The following is a 24387-nucleotide window of genomic DNA, read 5'->3' on the forward strand; positions in this document are numbered from 1 at the left end:
AAAGCCCTACGATAGTACTACCAAACCTATAAGCGTATTTATATTCATTATTTAAAGTTTAATTCCTCGTGATAGACACGTAATTGGTGATTTCATCGCATGATTTGAGTAGCTTCAGGGTAGCTTGTGTGACGTTGCACATCTTCTCACCGACTTCGGCGGGGCGGTAGCCAACTCATCATGACTTCTCAAAAGACAGCCAAAACAAACAAGCAAAACATTCTTTTTCAACTCACTCAAAATGTCTGTTTTCGATGCTACAGTGACTTCCACTCAGCCCCTCGTAAGTATTCCTCCCACAGTTTACCAGCATCTGCCAACAAACTCAGTCTAAGGAGGAAGCTCGCTGGATCAAACTCTCCAAGTACGCTCACTCACCTCTTTTCTCACCTCTCACCTCTAATATGAACATTTAGAATCACATACCGTGACCCAACAGGGACATCCCGAACCTGGGAATCAGCCGAACGTCTCACGCGTCCTAAAACCGCTGACATCGACGGCGTAGGCATAGTAGCCATCCTCCCCCTCCCCACAGGCCCCGAACTCATACTCCAAAAACAATACCGCCCTCCCATCAACGCCGTAACAATCGAAGTACCAGCCGGTCTAATAGACGAGGGCGAAACACCCGAAGAATGCGCCATCCGCGAACTCCGCGAGGAAACAGGCTACGTCGGCGTCGCCACCGAGACGTCGCCCATGATGTTTAACGACCCGGGGTTTTGCAACACGAATTTGAAGATGGTGCATGTTAGTGTTGATATGGAGTTACCTGAGAATAAGAACTTGAAGCCGGAGCTGGAGGAGGGGGAGTTCATTGAGGTTTTTACGGTGAAATTGACGGATTTGTGGGGGATGTGTGAGACTTGGGAGAGGGAGGGCTGTGCGATTGATGCGAGGGTTGGGACTTTGGCGGAGGGGATCTTGTTGGCGCAGAGATTCAAGCTGTAGAAGATCAACGAGTGATAGACTATAGAACGAAAAGCTATGATTAGAATCAGTCGGTCACATAGAGATGTCCTTTCACATAAAGATATCAGACTCAAAACATAAGTATGTTCTCTATTATCCTTAACTATGTACAGGAAAGGTTGATATGGGATCACCAGAAAGCATGCCGTCTTCTAAACAGGCACAGCCTTCCCAGCCTCACCCTCATCAACACTACAAACCCTATTACAAGCCCCCTGCTCCGTGCGTCCATGCAAAACCTCAATCCACTGAATCTGCTGATACGCTGCACCACCCTCTGGAATAGTACCCGTCCACGTATCCCCGTTACTCCAGGCATTAAAGCTCAGCTGCGCGGGATCTCTCGGCACCTGGAACGCATTGCGCCAGGTCTCTTTATCGTTGACCTTCCAGATCGTAGCATCGGGTGTCCAATCGATAGTGTGCTTTGCCCAGTCTGTCCACTTGAGACCGTCGGGGAGTATGGCTGCTAGATGAGCGCCTTCGACCTCGCCGCCCTCATCGGTGTAGGAGGGTTGGTTTGTGTAGTGGATGATTGTGGGATCGTCTTTTGTGAGGACTTCGATGTCTGCTTCTTGGACGAGGGCGAGGGAGCCGCCGTTGAGGTAGGTGAACATGGCTGTGCAGGCACCGGGAGAACCCTTGGTACGAGCATACATTCTCAACGAGACGTATTGATGCTTCTCCAGAGACTCGAACTCAGAAGCGGTTTGGAAGCCATTGTGACGAGCAGTTCTCATAGTCAACCACGTGTCACTCGCAGGAGAGACATCATTATTCTCCTCAATGTACAGGTTATTATAAGTATTCTGCATAGGAAACTCTTCGTTCCCATTGTTCCATTTCTGAGGACCCCAGGTTTGAGTAAATTCAGACTCCCAGTTGAAGAAATCTGAAGAAAAGCCTGCTTCGGCGTTGCCTTGGATTGTGTCGATGAGAGGAGGAACACCGGCGTATTGGGAGAGGGAACGGAAGTCAAAGAAGGAGTGGCTTGTGTAGTATTGGGGATTATCGCCCTTGGTAACGTAGCAATCGCATGATGGATCCTGGGCGAGAGCCAAGGGAGCGATGGCGAGGATGGATGCGAGGAGGGACTTGGTGGAAGACATGATGAGTGATGATATCTGAATGTCTGGATGAAGATACTATTCCAAGCTGATCTGCCAACCTTATATATCCTCCTTTCCAAGTATTTTTGCATTTCCAATTCCCCTGCAGGATTATAGGATCAAACACGACTTCTCCCAACATGTGATTGAGCCATATACGTCGTCCCATAAAATGCTAAGATGAAAACAGCCCGCACGAGCTGCTTGTGACAGGCTCGACGGACTCGAGGATCAGATACCTTGTTGAGGAAATTAAGCTCAGGAGCGGGAAGACCCACGAGCTTACATTCTGACAGGGGTCGTAGGGCGAAAATACTCCTTGAGCCAAGACTCGGTCTCCATAGAAGATTGGGGATGTAACGGTGACGACGAGCTTGCTCGCTGTGAGGTTTGTGTGATTGGTAGATCTTGTTGATGATCATGGATGGATTGAAGGTGGGTTTGGGGGCTGGGCTGAGCGGGATAGCAGTCCGAGGTCAGGCTTGGTGTCGCCATTTGCATTGAGATGAAGAATCCATCGCTGAGAACTTCCAAGACTGAAACAGAAGTTTCTTGGATAAAGATAGCACTAATGTTTCAACAACGGTGATCCGGAAATCAGCCCTGTGAGGCATTCTGATTTGGAGTCAAATGTTGAAATGCCGTGGCTTTGTCCAAGACCAAGCGAAAGAAATCCTTAAAGCTCGAGATTCTCTAATCGACCAAACACGGCTGCTCCGGAGGATTCGCAGAAGCCGATCGCAGTTGATTCATGGAAATGAACCATGAAAAGGCAGTGCATCTCACTCCTTCGAGGCTGTGTTGACAATATGAAACAAGGATAAGGGAAAACCTTTTCCAGAAAGATCTTGACGTCCTACAGATGCGGAGAGAGGTCTAACCTCCAGGGAGCAAGAAAACTTTTGGTGTTGATCAAACTAAGGTGTCAGAAATATCTAGCCTAAGATCTATTAAATCTATACCAACTTTACCTAAGTCTTTTTATTTCTTAGGATAGAGGTCCTAAGCTTTCGTGCCTCACCTTGCCAGCTCACCACGAACTTGGAGTTGCCCATGGCTCACTTCCCACCACTGGACTCTGTTTGACAGGAGTTGTTTCTCTCTCTGACGAACGAAACAAATTCCTCAATTTCCGTCTCTGCTTCTTCATCCATGAAGCTGCCTGGCTGAACATGGAGTATATGAAGAAGTATAATATATACCACTCCGACGGTTCAACCTCCATCCGCTCTGGTCTATAGCTCTCAAAAGCCGTTGCTCTCTTAACCCATTTCTCGTCCTCACTCCCATGCATTCGTCTCACAATTCGTCTTTTAACACCGCGATATGCGACAGCACATACGGAAGCCATGTTTCTCATGTTAGCTACGACGATGAACGTCACAGCTGCGACAAGAACTGATGTTAAGGCTAGCATTGGTCGGGGATAGCCTTCGTTTATACTCCAGAGAGCGACGCAGAAACTTAGTGGTAGGTAGAAGATGCTGACGTATGTAAGGAGTTTCACGTTCTCGCCGAGACGAGTTGAGACACGACTTTCGATTACTCCGCTGGCGCTGAAGAGCTGTGCGAGATACGTTAGTACGTAGAGCGTAGCGGCTGAGGGATACGTACGCCTTCTCTGAGAGCTTTAGTCTTGTCACGGCTTGCCTCAAAACGAGCAGATATGATCCTCAATCGATCGACCTGCGCCTCAATCTCACCCACAACTCTTCGCGTCAACGCCTCCGGTGTTTCTTCCGTTCGTGACTCTTCCGCTGGATCAATCTCTATAATCATATGAGGCCAATCTGCACGAAACCTCCTCCATTCCTCTATAGCGTCATCGATAAGAATAAGAAAAGACTCAAGGCAACTGACGATCCAAAAGTATTGCCTCGATCTTGAGAACGTATCGTCGTCAAATAAGAGATTGTCATGCTGAACGGGGTCGAGAAATAGAGGATCATAATCGACGATTGCGTCAAGGGCTACTTGCATTCGACTCCATGCATTAGCTGCTTTTTGTAGACTCGTTCGGATAGCATCGAGGATGATATCTTCTGAACGATATTGGCGCCCATCACTCTGGGGCGGGTATGTTCGACGTGGGACTTTATGGACATCATATGGATCAAAATCAGCAGCAGACGGCTTCATGACCAAGACTGTCCAGAAAGAGTCACGCTTAGCACCAGACCCGTGAAGCTCTTGATAAGCACACCCCAAAGTAAAAGCCTGTTGTTTGATATACGGCCCTTTTTCTCCGTAAAGACGCCCGTAGTTCCAGGTCGATTGCTTGACAGCCGCATCGGTGGGCTGTGTACAGAGCTGATACCACGAAATGTGAAATGACCTCCACGGGACGTTTTCGGAGCCGTGCAGGTACTTTGCAGACGGCCTGCAGAGTAGATGCTGATTCATCGTGGCACGAAATGCACGGCCCTTACTTGAATTCAGCTGGTTATCTTGGAAGAGAAGCTTCCAGACGGTCATCGAGTTATACCGGGTGCACTTTTCCTCCATAAGACCAGCAGTGATGTTTGCAAGGCCGTCAAGCTGAATGACGCGACACCATCTGCCTTCGCGATGGATCGGCTGAGTTGGATGATCTTGTATGACTGATGGGTATGACACAAACCCATTCCCCTCTCTTTGAAGCGCCGGTTGGATCATCTCCCAACAAGGCGGCCCCTCAACACGAGATGGCAGTGAATCATGTTGGAACAGTGATGATTTGGTTCGCAGACTATATACCGCGTTTTGAGAGCCCCCGGGTGCTGTGAGGTCAATGATAGTAAACCAATGAAGCTTACTAAGTAGCTCACGCGTGGGCTCGAGATATTTATTAAGACTGCGATCGATATCATTACGAGTCCGTCGATGACGAACTTGCATGCGAAGTTCGCTCGTATGAAACGATAGAGGAAGTCGACCATCCTGAGGCACAGCGTAAAAGTCCCCAAGGGACTGACGAATCTTGTATCGATGTGCTTCGGTAAGCGCAGTCTCGATCAAGTAGTCACCCGAGCCACCATACGTGATACCTTGACGGCGCGTGTAAGCCATGTTCAGATTACGCAGTCCCGGAAAGAAAGAGTAAGGGACTTCGAAGTATGTTCCGACCACTGGTGGTAGTGTATCTGGTGCGGTCAGGGGAAACTCCAAGTCTATGTCGTCGATGTGATACCACTTCTCATTTTCTCCGCGGGTAAGTTGCCATGGCGGCATGAAGTCTGGTACCGGGCTGATGGATTTATTTCTGGACCAATGTGTCTCCCAATCGCGTGGATACCCTGTTCAAACGAATTGTCAATTAGGACGTGGTAATGCACAAGGTCACATACAGTAGTTCCAAGTTTGAGTGGCATTGACAACGACGTCTCCATCCTCTGGGGGTCGCGGAATGTACTCTAACTGCTGGGGTAGTGTGTACGAAGATTGTGAGGGAGGTAGTTGAGAACTGAGGAGGAATGGCTGTGGACCATCTTGACCAGTTTCAAAGAGCTGTAGCCTTTTCTTGTAAGAATGGGATGCGAAGCGGAGGATGCTGTCCAAGTTTGTATCTTGTTGCGCTGCAAGGCTGAGATCATTTGATGACACTACTTTCTCGAACTTGACTTCGTCATCCTGCACAAGAGGTTCACCAGTGGCTTTATCGTTATACTCTTCGCATTGATGTGCTGGCTTGAGCTCAATTGTAGGAGCAGCCATGAGCGTCACCAATTTCTCAAGGAGATCATTCTGCTTCTCATGCGCGGCTTTGATCCCACGAATGAGATCAAGACATTGAATCTGAAACTCTGGATCTTTGGCAGCCATTGGTCCAATCTAGATGGATCGGCGGGCGAAGGAGCCTGCCTGAAGTTCGGTGAAGTCGAGGAAGCAATGTTTTCATTCAATGCCTGGCTGGTGGTGGATATTGCAGGTGGTTAGCGCCCTGACCAGGATCATTTTCTGCAACGCAAGAGGGCAATGCGACCTCTTGCTTCAGCACAATGGCAAGACACGGTATCTGGAAACAGTCTGCCATTGCGAAGACTGACATCCACGCTATCGTTCTCTTGATATCGCGACTGGCGTTGAATCTTGAGATCGAGGCCAGAGATCGGGGCCAATATGCAGTAGCCAACCATCTACTGATCAAGATCCACGCATGTATTGACAGTCCGAATATAGAGTATTCGTAAAGTCGCAGGAACTGCCCTATGAACCTCGACGCCGCCTTATCAGGCTGAACCAAGTGGGCTACCGACCGCGTCGGGCCCGTCAACGGTGTCCACGGGATCCGCTCCGGACCGAGACCCAGTAATGCCATCAGATCGCCGATCCAAGCCCCCGGACACCCTCGGCCGAGTCTCCCCGCATTTGTCGTCAAACTGGCTGTATTGCCACATCTGGGGACGCAGAGTAAGCAATCGTAGGACATACGTTTGCACTCAACAAGACGTGGCCATAATCTCTGCGAATTGGGTTAGGACCTTCCTATCAAAGAACCTTAACCCCAATCTAATCTCTGCTTGCAAAGGACAGTCGTAAGCACCTCGTGGTATTGCTTGCGTGTCCGCCTCAATTAAGCCAACTTGTTTCAGGGCCAACATCTCATTGGTCAGCGCCACGATAAGGCGGAGTAATCTCTCCAGGTCAGCAAAGACGTCACCGTGTTCTGGACCAATTACCTTGCAACGATTTGTCGCAAAAGTTCCAGGGACAACCTAAACTTGAATCCTGTGATGGCGCGTTTCCTTTTCCCTTTTCTCTTATCATCGTCATTCTTTCTTAATATGTTATAATACTCTGGTCTGACCTGCGATTTCTCAAGGGTCGCGGTATTCACTCCTTGAAGTACTTTTAGCGCGTCGTGAAACATGGCGGCGCAAACGAAACTTACGGACGATAACGTCTATGACACGGATGTTGAGAGCAATCATGGGATTGAGAGGGATGAAGGGCCGACGGAACAGTCGCCTTTGTTGCCAAGTGGCAGAGAGGAAGATGATGAGCCGTCGAAATCGCTGAGACGACGCGCTTTGGCTATGGGCATGCTGGCTCTTCTCATGGTCGAAGTGAGCCAGTTCATCATGAATCCTCCGACCAAAAAGATCGCCGAGGATATTATCTGTCGACAGCACTATCCCGATCATCTAATCGGCGCATTCGATACAGACGACTATCGCTGCAAAGATAGTCCTGTTCAGAAGACTCTGGCTATGGTCCAGGGATGGGAGCAGGCCTTCGAGATGGGAGTCCGTAAGTGAATCAAGTAATATTGAAGGATATTCGCTTACATGCGCTAGCAATCTTAACGCAGTTCCCATATGGTATCGTTGCTGATAAATATGGAAGACGGCTTGTTCTGTTTCTGGCAATGCTCGGATGCTGTCTTTCAACAGCTTGGCTCTTGTTAGTCTGTAAGTGCTCATTTGTCCCGTGTTGTGACTCATACTCACTATATCAGTATCATTCCCAAACATATTCTCCATCTGGGCAATCCTCGGTGGAAGTATCTTTTTCCTCATCGGTGGCGGAGGTCAAATGGCCGTTGCGATGGTCTACACCATCGTCGCCGACGTCGTCCCTGTCTCCAAACGAACAGACATGTTCTTCCGTCTCGTCGCTCTAGTCTTAATCTTCAACGTCATCTTCAATCCGATTTCGGCATGGCTCCTCCAATTCGACCCCTGGTTGTCCATGTGGATTGGCTTTGGCTTCATGGTCTTCGGAACGATGTGCATTCTTCTCATCCCTGAGACAATGCATCTTCGACGCAAGGATGATAAGAGACACAATGAAGAGCATGAGAATGAACAACTTCATGGTGTTTCTTTGAGCAAGCATAATGTGTTGAAACAGGCTTGGTTCAGTATCCAGAATGACATGCAGCATGTTTGGCGCTTCATCTTCGCGTCAAAGAGCATTATGATGCTCATGCTAGCTATTGCATTCTTCTTCCCGGTCCGGACTGTACTTACGGGAGTGTTGTTGCAGTACATGAGCAAACGCTTCGATTGGTCATGGTCAAAGGTCAGTCTCTTCATCAACACTACGTTCCATCCCCTAACATTTCGACAGGCAACATACATCTCGACAATTGGCATTGTAGCAACAGTGGTGTGCTACCTCATAATTCTCCCCGTGACATCCGACTTCCTCAACAAGAGTCGTCGTTACAAATCACGCCCCGTTGCTAGAGATTTACTCCTTGCGCGCATCGCCATCACAATCATGGCATCCGGATGTTTGCTGATGGGTCTTGCTTCAGTCCCATGGCTGTTTGTCATTTCCCTCATCACTGTCAGTGTCGGAAACTCTTTCGTGGCGCTCAGCAGAGCCTTGATCAATGCTCTGGTTGAACCGCATACCATCGCTACCTTGAACACCACCATCTCTCTTATTGAAGTCATCATGGGGTTGACTGCGCCCGCAATGAGCTGGCTCTTGGGTCGCGGTTTTGAGTTGGGTGGTCAGTGGATGGGGTTGCCGTTTTTGGTGACCAGTCTCATGGCGATGGCGACAGCTGTAATGCTGTTTATAGTGAAGCTACCAACTTCTGGTATTGCGCAAGCCCACGAGGGTTGAGCTCAGCGCTCGCTGGGATACACGAGACAACAAGGGAGTCTGGAGTTACGCGATCTTGTGATGTTTCATTTGTTATTTAGAATCCTTTAGACATTGCAATATATAAGCAAGTAATTGTTAAGTATTTGATAATTGCACATGTATCTCACTGCGAGGCAAGCCTTGGTGTTGCACTGAAGCTCCACCTTATCGATAAGCGGCCCCGCGGTTGCCTGCTCCACCCCAGCTTCTGGAAGTTAACCTTCAATCAACATTCATCATTCATCTACCTCAATAATTACTCTGTCTGACATCCCTCAAGCTTCCGACCCGACTAAGCCTTTTTGCGTCCCAATTTTAACAGATAATATTGTTTGATCGCTTGACCACACCTCCTTCACCATGTCGGACGACGAGGATTTCATGCAGGAGTCGGATGAGGAGCAGTACGCAAGCTCAGCCGCGCATACGCAGTGCATCACTAATTACGCCCAGGTACGACTTCGAGTACGAAGAAGACGATGACGAAGAGACCGCCGATGTCGATATCGAAAACAAATACTACAACGCCAAGCAACTCAAGCTGTCAGACCCCGAAGATGCGATCGCAGAATTCCTGGGCATTCCGCCACTCGAAGAAGAGAAAGGAGAATGGGGCTTCAAAGGCGTGAAGCAGGCCATAAAGCTCGAGTTCAAGCTGGGCCAATATGACAAGGTAGAACTTTTCGCTGGCCAAATTAAGGATATTGCTGACAAGAGTAGGCTGCTGAACATTACGCTGAACTCCTCACCTACGTCAAGTCGGCCGTTACGCGCAACTACTCCGAGAAGTCCATCAACAACATGCTCGACTACATCGAAAAGGGAGCGGATGGCCCAGAGGCAGTGAAGTGTATGGAGCAATTCTACTCCCTCACGCTGCAGAGCTTCCAGAGCACCAACAACGAGCGCCTGTGGCTCAAGACCAACATCAAGCTGGCAAAGTTACTTCTCGACCGAAAGGAGTACGGCGCCGTGTCAAAGAAGCTCCGAGAGCTCCACAAGACCTGTCAGCAAGAAGATGGAACCGACGACCCTAGCAAGGGCACATATTCACTCGAGATTTACGCACTTGAGATCCAAATGTTTGCAGAGACCAAGAACAATAAGCAACTCAAGGCCCTGTATCAAAGAGCTCTCAAAGTCAAATCCGCGGTACCACATCCCAGAATCATGGGCATCATCAGAGAGTGTGGTGGAAAGATGCACATGAGCGAAGAGAACTGGAAGGAAGCTCAGAGCGACTTTTTCGAATCGTTCCGTAACTACGACGAAGCAGGTTCTCTCCAGCGAATCCAGGTTCTCAAGTATCTGCTATTGACGACCATGTTGATGAAGTCCGACATCAACCCTTTCGATTCGCAGGAGACCAAGCCCTACAAGACAGATCCACGAATCTCCGCCATGACAGATCTTGTCGACGCTTACCAGCGGGATGATGTACACGCGTACGAGAAGGTCCTGCAGCGTAACCAGGACATCCTAGATGATCCATTCATTGCCGAGAACATCGATGAAGTCACGCGAAACATGCGAACCAAGGGTGTTGTAAAGCTCATCGCTCCTTACACACGCATGAAGCTATCTTGGATCGCCAAGCAGCTCAAGATCTCCGAGCCCGAAGTACAAGATATTCTGGGCTTCTTGATCATTGACGGCAAGATCAACGGTCGAGTCAACCAACAAGAGGGTCTCCTGCAGATCACCTCTGACGCAGACACCGAGCGCATAGCAGCTCTCCAGGGACTCACGTCGTCTATTTCGGAGCTGTTTGGTGCTATTTTCAGAGACGGAGATGGATTCCGTAACAGTGAGCATTCCGCAGCGGACGAGCAAATAATGGACGTGTCAGGCATTCCATTGGGGAAGGGAAGCCATAGGGCGGCAGCCCAACATCGCGGGAAGAAGGGAAAGTTGGCTGCGGCGCCATGGGCCTGAGAGAGCGGCCAGGGAATGAATTCTACTGTATGATCGTTAACATAGCCCCGGGGATATCCGCAGACCAGGAAAACCTCTTTGTTGTTGTTTCCTGTTTCAACCCCCAGGTCTTTTTGCTGGATCGAGAAAGTAAGATGCTATTGCAGTTTTCCTGCGGGTGCATCCGCGTTTGGAGATGCTTCGACGGGATCTCGCATAGTACGAGGCCACTGGCAACGGTGATTCCTCGTCGCACCAGACGGGTAGCGGCATCGACTACGGACCAGTTGTTTCAGGGAGGGATGACGAGAAAGATGTGCAGAAGGGACGAGGGCCGAAGTGACGCCGTATTCGGTCTTGATCCCCATGTCTCGTGTAGCAAAAGCGAGTGACGAGTAATGTTATTCAATATAAACAACGACCTCATAGTCAGATGCCCATAGCCTGATGTCTCGGTAGTAATCGACAGCCTGATGTTCGGCAGTTGTGCAGGCATCCTTTGCCTCACCTGACTTTTAGTCTTGACATATGTAAGCCTGCTGCGCTGATCTAATTCCAAGGCTACCTAGTCTATGATGCAGTAGAGGCAAAATAAAATAAAAAACAAGACCAAGCTAAGATCGCTGACCATCATTAGACAAGCGATGCAACGTCGAGTGGCTACACAAGACGGGACTTGGGGAGCTGCGAGGGGCAAAGCGGCTTATCATTTCACAGGTTGCGGCTGATCTGTCTTGGCCCACAAGGATTTCACTGTTTGCTTCTCAAAAGAAAATTTCTAACAAGAGACTTCCCGTTAGATGCCGTTGGGGGGGAGTGTAACACACATGGAAGTGAAGTGTGAAGTGAGGCCGCAAGGTATGGTCATGATGCTGAATCGTCACGGATAGCTGCATAACGGAACGTGTCCAACCTTCCGAATTCAACGGTAGACACATCTAGATCGGGGAGATACAATACGAGATATTTTTCTCTGATCAAAAACTCGTACAGCAAGATATAGGAAGCACAGAGCAACCGGAGCGGCGCCGTGATGGTACATCGGGCCGTTGCTGGTTGACCTTGCGAGGTGTGCAGAGAGGCATTTACAAGTTGAAAGTGTCTGTATGGTGGAAGTGTTTCTGTTTGCTTAGTTGCTTGCCGCTGAATCACAGGTGAATTGCGAGTGTTGGAGGCGGGAGGGAGGCGCGGATACTGCGCGAGGACCGTGGACCCGGTGTTGAAAAACACGGGAAGGATTTTGAGAATTGCTTTTTTTATTCTGAGTCTTGATTTGATGGATCGTGATATGTGACTTGGTCTTTTGATTCGGTATGTGATGTGGATTTAGAGTGCGGTTTGAGTCGAGACTGTCAGATCGTGGCTTATTTGATCGCGCTGAGCTAGCGTCAAGACACTTTCGTTAGCACGCATCGGAAGCGACATCCGATATTTTATTTTCATATGATACCGAGATATATACCTCCTCAGTATGTAAAATCATCTACCTCTGTCAGTGTCTTCAGCTCAATTGCCGTGTTCACATCGAGAAGGTCAAGCAAAGATCCCAGCACATGCTGCATAATCACCGTCCATTGTTTGGCCCGACGATGTCTCTGGGGGTTACATGAACCAATTGATAGCTTCGATTCCTGAGGGACCGTGCGCACCACCATCACCGCTAGGTCTTTGAGATTTGAGATTTTGATTGCAGTACTCGGCTTTTTTTGACTTTCCTTTGCTCGACTAGAGCAGATTTGTATCTACTATACTAGACAAAGGGACCTGGCAGTAGTTCGCTCTTGGGCTCACCCACAAGCAGATCACTCACTCACTCACTCGCTGTAGTGGTCATTGATATGGGGGCCTGCTCTGGTTAGTCGACAGTCACCCCCCCAAGCCACCCTCATCAAAATAACAGGGGTCCAGGCACACACTTTCGCAGCTCTCTCATCGCCACTTTGACAAAGACAAGTGACATTCTCTAACACGTCGAGAAAAACTCTGTAGCAAGTTCCATGCATGAGATATTACTTCACTCATTCGACAAACACCTCAAGATTTGACCTTGCCGTCGTAAACAACGTAAACACACTCTTCCGCGGAGAGTTTCTGCTTTCCCTGACGTTAAGCTTCCCGTTCCCGTCCGCGTACGGCCCGTCTTCCGCAACCAATCTACGTAGGCGATGTGTGCTGTTCTATCCGCTGGCATTTGAGATATACAACAATACTACAAACACATGGTTGTTTGACAGCTCAAAAGAAAAAGAAAGCATCGCATCGTATCATATTTTCTTTTTACCCCGTTCCCGGGGAGAAGCGGGATCGTGTTCCAGGGCTTGGCTTTTCCTTAGCTGGCTTTTTGTATTGGCTTGCTTGCTTGCTCCCCACAAGATTGGATCGGGGGATGTGTGAAAAAACGGTCGTTAACATGAAGATCGTAAAAGTTAAAATATCGCAGGGACAAATGTGATTAGATGCTGGGTGAGAGTGTTCCCATAAATGAAGGTTCCATAGAAATGAGGCACAGACAGGTACGCCAAGTGATGCGGCACATTGTCATCGTCTGGGCGTTCATCTTCGTACCTGGCCGTATTATCATACACCTCAGACATAATTCTATAACGCCTTTCATAAGGATTCTTATGATATCTGCTTCTCACATTGGCTGCTCTACGATTACTCTCGCTCACAACACGCCCGGTTGAAACTAATCAAATCACCCGACCACGAATCGATCTTGACTCTCTACCTCCACTACGCTTCCATGCTATCTCACCCATCGTTTTTACACCACAAGCGCTCTAGCCGTCATGGTTAACAGACTAATGGGAACTTTCACTCGCATGCCGTGCCGCACAACGGCGCATCATTTCATTCATTTGCATCTTTCAGCTTTCGATCATAAACTTGCTTGTGAAGAGTTGACAGGGCCATCGTCAGCGGGAGATCGTCATGGAGTTGTTGAAAGGCCCCAATCCCTGCCACCAGTGGAGTCTTGGAGTTACTGTAACCTACTAATCTTTTATAACACCCAGGCCCAGGTTCAGGTGCAGCGTGTTGATGTATCATGCTGCCACGAGGTCTCTCGTCTAGCAAGTGATTGAGAACTTTTGATACCGCTTGTTCTGGATAATAAGAAGCTGACGTACCATGGATGGATTAGCCTTTTTCAGGTGAAAGGATCATATGTACATACACTCACAAGCTTGAGCTTACCTGCCTAGTAGGTTGACATTCAACATTCTACCCCCCTCTTGTATCACATTGATCGTGCTTACAACAAGAGTCTTGGCTCAAGTCAAGTATTAGCTTAGCTTTCGTTGTCCAACCCTCCCACAGAAGCACAAGAAACTAGCCTCGCCTCTGTGTCACCCACACTAGAACTTGGCACCCTCGCTGCACTCCATTCCCGTCACTACACTCTGCTAGCCGCCCTCACTTGTCAACAACCTCTGGTAGCCTGATTGATACTTTTTTACGTCGTGCATTATCCAGGTTCAGGTTGCATCGAAGCCAGATAGACTCCCGGGGATTTAATTCTTAGCGCTTTCTTTTCTCTTTGTTTCCCCCTCAAACGATTTCAATCTCCCTGTTAATTATCAAACCGTTGCTCCTCTCATCTCAACCGTGCCGTGCCGCAAACCTAGACCCCGCTGTGCAAAAAACAGCCCCTCTCGTCAGAAAAGACTCAAACTTGGCCCTCCCGAGGTCCAAGTGTCAAGCTAGGGGTACAGTTCCCGTCAGAACGTGCACCCGTCGCTCTCACTCATGCTCATGCTCACGCTAGGCTAATCGAACCCGCTCGCGCGTGGATTATCCCTAAATCCCTAGCCCTGGCCTGGCCTGGCCCTGAACCCCTGTCTCAATCCCTGCTGTGACCCCCCAGGCTGCTTTTGCTTTCGAACCGTGCTGTAACCTACGGCTACCGAGGAAGGGAAGGAAAAACGTACGTCGGTGTCCGTCTTCTGATCCACAGGGCATTTGACAGCGCGAGATGGTACCCGGGGCACTCTGAATGGAACAGACCACTTCGCATCCAAGTTCATTTTTATGTATCAGTATCCGACGGGTGGCTTGTCCGCCTGCTAAAGTACGGATACTGTACTGTACCTTGCTCTAGGTATTCCCTGTCCTGGTCCTGGCCTGGCCTGGCAGATGCTCTCTCTCTCTCTCTCCATTAGCTTTTGGCACTACCTAAAAACGCCATCCTTCTCCTCCCGTTCCATTCCCTCCCCCATCCCGTTCCTCTCTTTTGATTGAATGTGATGAGTTGAGTTGATGATCTGTCTGTCTGTTTGTCTTTCATGTGTGTGAGAGAGAGTGTGTGAGTGACTTTTGCATGACAAGCAAGTCCAGTGAGAGAAGGTCAATTTTCTAGCTGAAAGTGCACCTCTTTTTTCTCGTTCGTTCATCCACCAACACCGTTTATCACCTCGCATTGAATCACTCTCTGCCTTGATTTTAGTTGCTCACTCACCCTCTATTTTGTTACCTTCTCTTCTCCTCTCTCTCTCTCTCTCCCTCTCCCTCAGAGGCATGTTCCAGCCTCAGCCCACACCTTTCGCCTCCTCCAGCTTCGCGTCCTATGGCCTAGCTTCAGACCTGGACTTTGGCTTTCCCGTGTCTGCTGGAGGTGGAGGTGCTGGCTTCTACAACAACCCGCCTGCACCATCATCACAGCTTCCCCAGTCGCATGCACTTCAATCGCAAACACAGCAACAGCGACAACCGCGTCTTGTTCAGCAGCAGCAGCAACAACAAATTCCTCGACAGCAGCACCTCTCTTCTTCCCCCACTGCAGCCGCGCCATCTGTATCGCCCTATTCCTCTTCACAAAACTCCACCTCCAAAGCTTCTTCCTCGCCAACTCTAGCGCAACCGTCGCAAAGCCACCATCATCAACAGCAGCAGCAGCAGCTTGACATTCTACAGCAGACGCAGTACGCAACACAACCTCCTGTTGTGCTCAAGATGGAGGATCAAGGCCAACACGATATGGCCGCGCAGCAGGCTGCTGCAGAGGATTATCAACCTGTTCTTGAGGTATATCGCACCCATTTCACCCGGCGCTTCTAGCTCGCGCGTCATTTGCTTGCTTCACGTCGTCCGTCGCTAACCTCCGGTCTCGCAGGGTCTCGCAGTAGGGAACAAAGTCTCGAGCGATGTCATCACCCACGAGTATGCCAAAGCCGATCCTGTCTATGTCGAAAAGACAATCGTACGTTTCATTTCTGTTGATGTTGGCTGTTTGTCGCTTGTCGCTAACATCGCATGATCCAGTCTCTCCCCCAAACCTACTCACACTTCCGCCCCATTCAAGGCGACGGTAACTGTGGATGGCGAGGTATGTCTATAACTCCCCGCTTCTTATCCCGCGACTCTCTTCGCCTCTTATGAAACATGTTTGGCATGCTTGACGTTACCTTGCTTGCTTACTTACTGCCCATGTCTCGGCAACTTTTGTGACATGTCGAACTTGCGCTAACTTTCTCACCAATAGCAATTGGCTTCAGCTACTTCGAGAAACTTGTTGAGTCGGGGGACCAGGCCAAGATCGAGGGCGAGGTGGCACGTCTTATGAGCATGAACCATTTGCTGGGCTCGGTTGGTGGCTATCCATTCTACGACGACTGGTCAGATGAAATGTTTGACTTCTTGCGCGAAGTCGCTCAGAATGTCGCCAACCCCCAGTACGCGCATTCATTGATCCAAGCCAAGTGGAACGACCCTGTTGTGTCGAGTAACATCATTTACTACCTTCGCCTACTTACAGGGACATACCTCAAGCTCAATGCTGCCAAGTACGATCCTTTCGTGACGGACGGAGGTGGTGTTGAAGCTCACTGCCGGCAATGCGTCGAGATTCCCAACCGCGAGATCGAGCACCTCGGTATGTCCGCCTTGGCCGAAGTCCTCCTCAGACCTGCCAACTTAGTACTTGAGATTGCGTACCTCGACCGCAGTGCAGGTACTCAAGTCAACCAATACCGTGTGCCCGATGAACTCAACACCCAAGACGCCAGCACACTTGGCCCCATTATCTATCTGCTCTACCGACCCGACCACTACGACATCCTGTACAAAGCATCCACCATGCAGGTGCTTCGTGTCAGCGGCTTCACCCACAACACTACCATCACAACCGACCAAGCGGATCTCGGACAGTATTCGACCATGAACTTTGATGCGTTGTCTATCATCCCGGGCTTCAGTAGCACAATGGGAGGGCTTGCGCAGCTCGCACCACCTCAAGCCAGTTCGGCGCCAGAACAATTCTCGCCTGTGCAACAGAGCCCATGGATCTCATCTTTCCCCGAACCTTTGCCTGCTACGACACCGAGAGTAGCGCCACCGCAGCCACCACCCATCATGGCATCTCCTCAACCCCCAACCCCACCGGCCTCGATATCGGGAAGTTCTGCGATTGCGCCAAGTCCAGCGATGCTACCTGCGCCTGGCCCAGGACCTCAGAATTCGCTCCCCATGCGAGGCGCTTCAAGCTACCACATCCGATTCAGTCCTGTTCAGCTCGACTATGACGAGGGCAAGAACAACTTTCCGGAATCGACGTATCAAGTGACGACCAACACGTTTAAGAACAGTATTTGGAACCGAGCCCACTACTGCAACCCCAACTTTCACCCCGAGGAGTGGAATCCCGACGACGAGCACACGGATGGGAGAGTCGGGAGTAAACGCAAGCCGAAAAAGGAATCTGCCTAGTGCGACGACTTTTCACACGAACACGGCCAAGGCATTGTCGGCTTTACTAAGAAACGACGGCCATGAATATTACTAGATGACGGCATTTGAGAACGACGATAAGTCTGGTTCGCAATCAGAACTGAACGAGAAAAGACGCAATCAGCATTGGCAGGGAGAGACAACGATCAGAATTGAGCAAAGGATATGGGGATGTACACGACGCTGAGCCCGGAGTGAAGGGGGATTATTCATTTGGTGGTTGGGCAGGCTAGCGATGCTTAGTGAAGATCCTTTTTTATTTCTGCATTCTTTAATGGACGAGGACAATAAGGCGGCGAGTCTGTTTGGTGTGCACGATTATGTTGGTGGAGAGTGAGTACGAGACGATTGCCTGCATCATCATTGATGGTGTCCAGGTCTGAATATGGATTATCACGAAGCGACATGAGAGAAGCCCTTGTTTCTGACGATGGGCATCACGAGGGAGCCTACGTTGAGCATGGCTGCATGGATACCACGAGGTTTACGCAAGAGAAGGAATCCTTGAAAGTAATGGGGACCGGACCGGACCAAGCATTTAGGATACTGGAAATGGGCGGCAATTTGTGGGCTCTTTTCTCGAGCCAGTTTCAAGACAGGCAACAAAAGGAAAAAAAAGGCATACATCCGAAGGAAACTGGGTCTCGGACGATGATGGTCTTGGCTATCAGGCCAATTGGCATGTCTCGCAGCACGCGTTGTTACAGCGTGTCTTTGCAGCATACTTTGCTCATTGCAGGCATGTGTTCTTACAGTGTGTCTTGTGGCATGTCTTGTTTACACGTCTACCATCATGGATGTCTGGTTGAGCCCTCATTTGTTGCGCCTTGTCAGTTGCGTCATAGCATCGGCGTTCTTCTCTATCAGGTCACACTTCAACTTTCTACTTCTGCTTCATCTTTGAGACCTTTTTATTTTATTTTATTTGGGACGTCTTTTTAGTGTGGAACAACATCAGTACTTGGGACTTTATCGAGTGGGTTGGGATCGAGTTATTGTAGCGAGATGAGTCTTGGGAGTGAGTGGCAATTACTTGTTGCCAAGGACATTGAATAGCAGATACCTCTATCTCGGCGAGATAGTTGTATTTGGGAATAGCTTAATGCAAGAAATTGTCTCGTCCATTGACTCAGAAATACATCACATCGCATCACACACGTATGTACATACCTTATCGGACACGACATGACATGACATGAGATGCAATGGTTCCCTCGAGCCGTTCCGCTTCCGCTTCCGCTGTGCCGCACCATGACATGTGATCCACTGAATCGAGGGAATGCATGAAAATGTTCACAAATTCATGTCTTAACTTTTGATCATCATGACCTCCAAACGAGGCGAGATTTCAACTCATTGCGAACCTGGATGACCCATGTAAATAAGAATCTCTTATGATGATCGATATCTGGAATAGACAGCCACGTTTTTGCCTTGACGTGGTCTAGAACATGACAGACAAGGGGGCCACGAGGTGCTTTCGTGGTCCACCCGGGGAACGGAAAACAGGGTCCGGTGACGTGACGTGCAAAAAAATGATATTCTTCAAGGGCCAGAGGGGAGAGACCATGTCAGGGTTACATGAGCGTAAAAGAGAGTTCAAGGCAAAGAGGAGATTGAACTACCGGGCAAGGCAGGGCAAGGCAACCTCGTGGTAGACAGGCCCCAGGGAGCAAGGCCTTGACGCAGGATGCCAAAATAAGCTCATCACAGAGCCTTCCGAAGCTGATGGTGATTTACTTGGGTATTTTTGTCCCTTAGGATCGAGGCTTCTTGCTTCTCCTCGACAGGGCGGAAAAGAGAGGCCGTACAGGGTCAGGGGGGAAGGTGGTGGGAATGAGACAGACATCGCTTAGAGAAGATCAAGAGATTAGCAGGAGGGATAAAGTTAAGTGTTGGTTCACCACAGTAGAATGAGTACATAGTTGTCATATCATCAGGATGCGTCATCTCATGCATACCGTGATTATACCTTTCACCCTAAGCGCCCAGCAACCATCCAATCCCGCTGTTGAGATACCGGATCTCAATCTTGCCAGTGAAAAGGGTCTGGGCCAATGGGGAGCTAGGGTAGCTTAGCTTTTGAGAACGGGCCGCGGTTTTTTTTTTTTTTTGTTGTTGAATTGGCCGATATGTATCGGTTAACTTTACTTCCCCAGACTTGCCGATGTTTCTTACAGAGGGGTTTAACAGAGAGGGGGGGGGTTCATTGAGGTGCTGTAGTGGAATGATGATGAATTTGTGTTTCTATTGTTAAAAGATTGAGGCTTACGGGGACGGCGAAGGCGATGGCTGAAAGGTAAAAAAGTATTTGGAAGGTTGGAAAGCTTCTAGTTTCATTCTGTCCCTACCTAGTTTGAGTTGAGATACGGATATGGCTTGTATTATTGTGTAGCAGCTGGCTTGACTTGGCTTGACTTAGAGTATCGAGGCTAGGTACGCTAGACTAGCCGTGCCATAGCGGCCATGTTATAGCTGGGTTTGGTATGCAAATTGCCCTGACTTGAATCATCTGCCAGGGAGATACAATCCCGGACCCTACCTTGTGAAGCTCCTCCACTTTGCAAGGTAGAGGTAACCACTCTTTTTCCCTCTCCAGCCAACACAACACAACCCAACTCAACTGAGGAGTTGTGCTGTGCTGTGACTTCTTGTCTGTACTGTGCCTATCCGTATTCGACCTGAATCAATTCCATCTCTTCTCGTCTTCCTTTTCTCTTTTCTCCTCCTCATCCCCTCCTTCTTTAATCCCTCTCTTTCTTCCTTTCCCACTCTCTTTTGGCCATGGATGTTCGTCGAAGACATATTTCCTTACGCGTTCTCGATGCCTTTTCTATATTCCAGTATTAATAAACAAACTCACGATACCATCTTCTTTTTTCTCTTCAAAGTACATAAACAGCTGGCGGCCCCCAACTTGATCTCGCTTTAATATCCCCTTGTCGATCCTTCTACCGAGCTCTCATCAAATGTCGCGCTACGATCCGGATCGTTCTTCCATTACAGCTTCTTCAGCGACTTCAAAGAGCGATATGGCACAATCAAACGATGGGCTACATAGGATGAATCGCCTCACGGTGGATGATGTGAGTCCTGCTGAGGACGATGACGATTATAGCGATACGACGTCCAATTACTCGACTATTTCCGAAGACACCCTTCCCCTGATTCGCGAATACGGACATACCTACCACGGGTCTGGCCAGCTCCTCACGCCGAACGATGCTTCTGAAGCGCATCGCTTGACGGTCCAGCATGAGCTTTACCAATTGTGTCTTGACGGTAACCTTGCCGATTCGAAATTACCGCTTGATCAATATACTCCCGAGGATCCGATGGAGATCCTGGATGTTGGTGCTGGTACGGGAATATGGGCTTGCGACATGGCGAAGCGGTATCCCCAGACCAACATACTCGGTATCGACTTGAGCAGCGCATTGTTGCCCGAAGATGTCCCTCCGAATGTTACCTTTGAGATCGCCGATGCTACAGAAACGTGGCCGAACCGTACATACGATTTTATACACATGCGCAGTCTAGCTGGTGGCGGTGTTCGTGACTGGAACGCTCTGTTGGCCGAAGCCTACGATCACCTCAACCCCGGCGGGCAGATAGAAATCGCCGAGATCCGACCCCATTTCTTCGACGCCGATCCTGAACACGTTGATTCCGAATCAGGAGAAAAAGGCGAAGTCGGCGCAGCCTGCAAAGAGTACGAGAAGATATTCGAAGAGATGTGCATCAAGCTCGGCATCGACTGCGATCCCATTCCCAGAGTCCCTGAAATTTTAAACACCCTGGGGGCCGATCTCATCCGAGTTCGGGTAGATTGGCTACCGATACAGAATTGGGGAAGTGATCCGGTCACCCAACAGAAACGCAAGGCCCTGGCGGAGATGGTCGAGTGCGGTAGGTGATTTGCGATCTGAAACATCAAGTCACACACGCTAATCTGACTTGGACCAGGTATAGAGAATTGGACGTTGAGGTTATTCGGACTCGGAGGGTGGGAGGAGAAAGCAACGCGGGCTCTGCTTGATCGTGTTAGAGAGGAGATTAACGACCCCATGCTACGCAGTTTGGGGAAAGTGTAAGTATTTTTTACATTGGTATTGGTGTGTGTGTTCGTGGCTAATTTTGATAGGACGTTTGTCACGGCTCGAAAGGAAATCGCCAGCGGCAAATAGGTTCTTAAGGAATAGGCATAGAGATGTGCATATATTGGAGTTTTTGGGTCATCACGGCGTCAAAGGCATTGTGTCTGGGGCGGATGTCAGGAAGAATAGGGAATGGTGCAAACCAATGAGCTCGAAGAGAATAACCCAAGATGGGGAATGGATACCATATGGAACATATAGGGCATGGATTGGTTCATGGAAGAGATTGGCCGAGTTGATTGAGGTCAAGTCAAGTTACTGGGGACATAAATGGGCAGATGGAGTTGGATACCACAAGCCTTGGATACAGTACAAGGCATCGAACGGGGCAGAGAAACGTGTCTACGGGCATGAAACACCGTACTAGCGGTTACAGGCCGGGATGAGTCGACCAGAAGATGTAGGTAGGAGATGCAAGGTGTCAAAGGTATATTCGTCTATCAGGATGACTCCCGACACTTGATCATCTCACTTGGTATGCACTCAGTTCACGCATATCTTATGCTACAGAGATGCCCACAGTACGCCCCATGTACCCATACAAAACAGATCAAAAGAGAACAGAACAACTCCAGATATCCAAATCAAACAGTTTCAATGTATCGCTTCATTTCCCTGTGAAATGTCAGTCAAGTCAACTAGTAGGGACGGGGAGAGTGGGGACGTACCAATCAGTTACTGCCTCGTCATATAGACGGACCTCATGTTCTCTTGTACCACCAAAGTGCTCCACAAAGTCATCACCGAATACTTCTCGTGCAATACTACCCTTCTCCATGAAGCGCGCTGTAGCCTCCTTAAGACTCTTGGCCAGCCTCTCACCCGGATCAGCGTCACCACCGACATCCTGGCCCATTGCAAGCGGAGGCGTAGGAATCTCGAGTTTCTTCTCAACTCCGCGCCATCCGCAGCCAAGAATAGCTGCGAGGACGAAGTGGGGGTTTGTGTCTGCGCCGGGAACCCGGACTTCGAAGCGTGTCGCTGAGGGTTTGGGTGTGATTAGACGGATTGAGGCAGCGCGGTGCTCTAAGCCCCAAGATACAGTAACTGGAGCCCAGAAGTTCTCGACGAGGCGCTTGTAGGAGTTGATCGTGGGTGCGAGAAGGGGCATGATGTCAGGAAGACCGACGAGGAGACCAGCGAGGAAATGACGTCCCATATCAGAAAGATTCTCAATATCACTCCACTTCGCATTCTCATCCTTGGTCTCCCTCGCAAACAAATTCTTGCCATCCTTATCAACGATCGAAACATGCATATGCCCACTATTCCCAGGCAGGCCCTGTTTCGGCTTGGCCATGAAGCACGGCGTGATGCCGTACTTTGTGCTCACGCTCTTAACGACGTATTTGAACAGCGCAGCACGGTCAGCCATTTGCGCGATCTCTCCGAACTCGAGAGCGGCCTCGAAGACGCCGGGTCCGGACTCGGTGTGCCAGCCCTCGATGTCGCAGGAGAACTTGGCGCATGTGTTGAAGACGTCGTAGTAGTATTCTTGGTTGTGGACGGGGCGGGTGAGGGAGTAGCCGAACATTCCTTCTGTTAGGGCGGGGAGTTGGTGAGGGGGGTTTTGTTGGAGGTATGCGGCTGGGGAGGAAGTTGATGGGTCGGGGGATTTGAATTGGTAGAATTCATATTCAGCTGCGTCCGTTAGTACAAAACTTCAAGTTTAGAGGTGAAGAGAAAACATACCGCCTGCCATAGCACCATACCCGTGCTCCTTAAGCTTCTCAAGCTGCGTCTTCACCAGACCCCTCGGACAAGCACAAATGGGCTTCTTGGTATCCGGGTCCAAAAAGTCCACCAAAAACAAGGGAACATCATCCTCCCAGGGAATTCTCCTAAAGGTAGAAAGATCTGGAATAGCGAGGAGATCATGGTATCCATTCTCAGCATTTGAGATCTTGAGTTCGCGGATATATGTACGATCGTGCATATCCCAGCCAAAGATGACGGAGCAGAAACCAAAGCCGGCTTCAGCGATGGAGAGGAACTTCTTCTTGGATACTAGTTTACCGCGCAGGATGCCGTCGACGTCTACGCCTGCGAGCTTGACCATGTTGTCATTTTGGAGGAGTTGGGGGAGGGAGTCGACGGTGATGGATTTAGGGTCTGGAGAAGCCATGGCGAAGGATTTGGTGGAGTAAGAAAGAAGGGTATAGAGGGAGGAAGTGATGAAGCTGTAAAGATAGAATAATGCGCGGTATGTTATGTTATAACAAAAAGATATTCCTCGGGATATGCAGTTCAACGGTGGGGTTGAGGTCAAGCCGTTGAAAGATGCGCGCGGTTCAAGAAAGATCAACAATGATGAATGCGGGGAGAACAGCAGCCAAGATAGTAGAGAGATACTGTAGTATTCAAGAGATTACAAAAAGAGGGGGAGTGAGACAAGTAAAAGCATAAACAGGTTTGTATCAACTGGGAATATGGGCAGCGCGGCTACGATAAGACGAATGCGACGATAAGACAATGCTTCAGTGACGTAGATGAGCGAAAAGAGTGGGGAACTGTGATGTTCGGTGCGCGATGCAGGGCTAGTACCAATTGGGCTTAACCCACCGAGGTCACAATTAGCAGCGGGGCTTATCTGGGAGGTTTAGTGGGAGCAGGGTTTGGAATAGCTTCATTGCCGCGCTGAGGGAAGTGTCAGGAACCCCGCGATCTAGATCCTGAAGCTTTGGCCAAGGTTCATAACATGGGGTAAGTTAGTTTCACGATACGATACGGATGCTCGGCGGTTCGCTCAATGCCGCGTTCCGATATTCATCGAGTTATCTTATTAACCCGCTTCAATTGCCGTTTTTAATCCAGAGGTGTAACCGCGCCTTATGCGCCCTGAGGATCGAAGGTAACCGCGTGCTGTTGTCGTCTTGGGAGAGTGAGATAACCGCTGTTTTTTTTTACTCGGAGTTTGATGTTCTCGT

At 49.4% G+C, this 24387-nt stretch overlaps 8 protein-coding genes across 12 annotated transcripts; 5 read left to right on the forward strand and 3 right to left on the reverse strand.

Moving 5' to 3' along the window:
- Positions 1 to 19: 19 nt before the first annotated feature.
- FOIG_11056 (ADP-ribose pyrophosphatase) lies at positions 20 to 1065 on the forward strand. The gene is made up of 3 exons (XM_031211595.1): positions 20 to 283; positions 330 to 364; positions 417 to 1065. The coding sequence occupies exons 1-3, from the start codon at positions 242 to 244 to the stop codon at positions 952 to 954; spliced, it is 615 nt and encodes a 204-aa protein (XP_031058779.1). The 5' UTR covers positions 20 to 241; the 3' UTR covers positions 955 to 1065.
- Positions 1038 to 2236, reverse strand: FOIG_11057 (uncharacterized protein). Its single transcript, XM_031211596.1, has one exon. It carries the CDS (start codon positions 2082 to 2084, stop codon positions 1128 to 1130), a length of 957 nt encoding a protein of 318 aa, XP_031058780.1. The 5' UTR covers positions 2085 to 2236; the 3' UTR covers positions 1038 to 1127.
- Positions 2237 to 2968: 732 nt separating this feature from the next.
- Positions 2969 to 6624, reverse strand: FOIG_11058 (uncharacterized protein). Its single transcript, XM_031211597.1, has 3 exons — positions 5411 to 6624; positions 3699 to 5359; positions 2969 to 3648 (listed from the first exon to the last, which is right to left on the reverse strand). The coding sequence occupies exons 1-3, from the start codon at positions 5883 to 5885 to the stop codon at positions 3115 to 3117; spliced, it is 2670 nt and encodes an 889-aa protein (XP_031058781.1). The 5' UTR covers positions 5886 to 6624; the 3' UTR covers positions 2969 to 3114.
- A 90-nt stretch (positions 6625 to 6714) lies between these two features.
- Positions 6715 to 8766, forward strand: FOIG_11059 (uncharacterized protein). 2 transcript variants are annotated; one of them, XM_031211599.1, is made up of 4 exons: positions 6715 to 7313; positions 7361 to 7474; positions 7522 to 8087; positions 8136 to 8766. In XM_031211599.1, the coding sequence occupies exons 1-4, from the start codon at positions 6932 to 6934 to the stop codon at positions 8640 to 8642; spliced, it is 1569 nt and encodes a 522-aa protein (XP_031058783.1). In that variant the 5' UTR covers positions 6715 to 6931; the 3' UTR covers positions 8643 to 8766. The 2 variants fall into 2 exon arrangements, with proteins under 2 accessions (XP_031058783.1, XP_031058782.1); XM_031211598.1 differs by having other exon boundaries at positions 6764 to 7313; positions 7522 to 8759.
- Positions 8767 to 8878: 112 nt separating this feature from the next.
- FOIG_11060 (COP9 signalosome complex subunit 2) lies at positions 8879 to 11231 on the forward strand. Its single transcript, XM_031211600.1, has 4 exons — positions 8879 to 9067; positions 9117 to 9336; positions 9384 to 11107; positions 11215 to 11231. The coding sequence occupies exons 1-3, from the start codon at positions 9024 to 9026 to the stop codon at positions 10596 to 10598; spliced, it is 1479 nt and encodes a 492-aa protein (XP_031058784.1). The 5' UTR covers positions 8879 to 9023; the 3' UTR covers positions 10599 to 11107; positions 11215 to 11231.
- A 2664-nt stretch (positions 11232 to 13895) lies between these two features.
- Positions 13896 to 18589, forward strand: FOIG_11061 (uncharacterized protein). Its single transcript, XM_031211601.1, has 5 exons — positions 13896 to 14287; positions 14347 to 15602; positions 15691 to 15777; positions 15840 to 15903; positions 16060 to 18589. The coding sequence occupies exons 2-5, from the start codon at positions 15096 to 15098 to the stop codon at positions 17280 to 17282; spliced, it is 1881 nt and encodes a 626-aa protein (XP_031058785.1). The 5' UTR covers positions 13896 to 14287; positions 14347 to 15095; the 3' UTR covers positions 17283 to 18589.
- Positions 18590 to 19253: 664 nt separating this feature from the next.
- On the forward strand, positions 19254 to 22206 carry FOIG_11062 (uncharacterized protein). 3 transcript variants are annotated; one of them, XM_031211603.1, is made up of 3 exons: positions 19254 to 21212; positions 21276 to 21393; positions 21448 to 22206. In XM_031211603.1, the coding sequence occupies exons 1-3, from the start codon at positions 20273 to 20275 to the stop codon at positions 21488 to 21490; spliced, it is 1101 nt and encodes a 366-aa protein (XP_031058787.1). In that variant the 5' UTR covers positions 19254 to 20272; the 3' UTR covers positions 21491 to 22206. The 3 variants fall into 3 exon arrangements, with proteins under 3 accessions (XP_031058787.1, XP_031058786.1, XP_031058788.1); XM_031211602.1 differs by having other exon boundaries at positions 19868 to 21212; positions 21270 to 21393; positions 21448 to 22083; XM_031211604.1 differs by having other exon boundaries at positions 19897 to 21393; positions 21448 to 22132.
- FOIG_11063 (glutamine synthetase) lies at positions 21798 to 24322 on the reverse strand. Of its 2 annotated transcripts, XM_031211606.1 has the most exons (4): positions 24118 to 24322; positions 23153 to 24050; positions 22129 to 23101; positions 21798 to 22075 (listed from the first exon to the last, which is right to left on the reverse strand). In XM_031211606.1, exons 2-4 carry the CDS (start codon positions 23583 to 23585, stop codon positions 22045 to 22047), a joined length of 1437 nt encoding a protein of 478 aa, XP_031058790.1. In that variant the 5' UTR covers positions 23586 to 24050; positions 24118 to 24322; the 3' UTR covers positions 21798 to 22044. The 2 variants fall into 2 exon arrangements, with proteins under 2 accessions (XP_031058790.1, XP_031058789.1); XM_031211605.1 differs by having other exon boundaries at positions 23153 to 24322.
- Between the last annotated feature and the right edge of the window lie 65 nt (positions 24323 to 24387).

This window comes from Fusarium odoratissimum (genome assembly GCF_000260195.1).
Source record: "Fusarium odoratissimum NRRL 54006 unplaced genomic scaffold supercont1.20, whole genome shotgun sequence".
NCBI classification, from domain to species: domain Eukaryota; kingdom Fungi; phylum Ascomycota; class Sordariomycetes; order Hypocreales; family Nectriaceae; genus Fusarium; species Fusarium odoratissimum.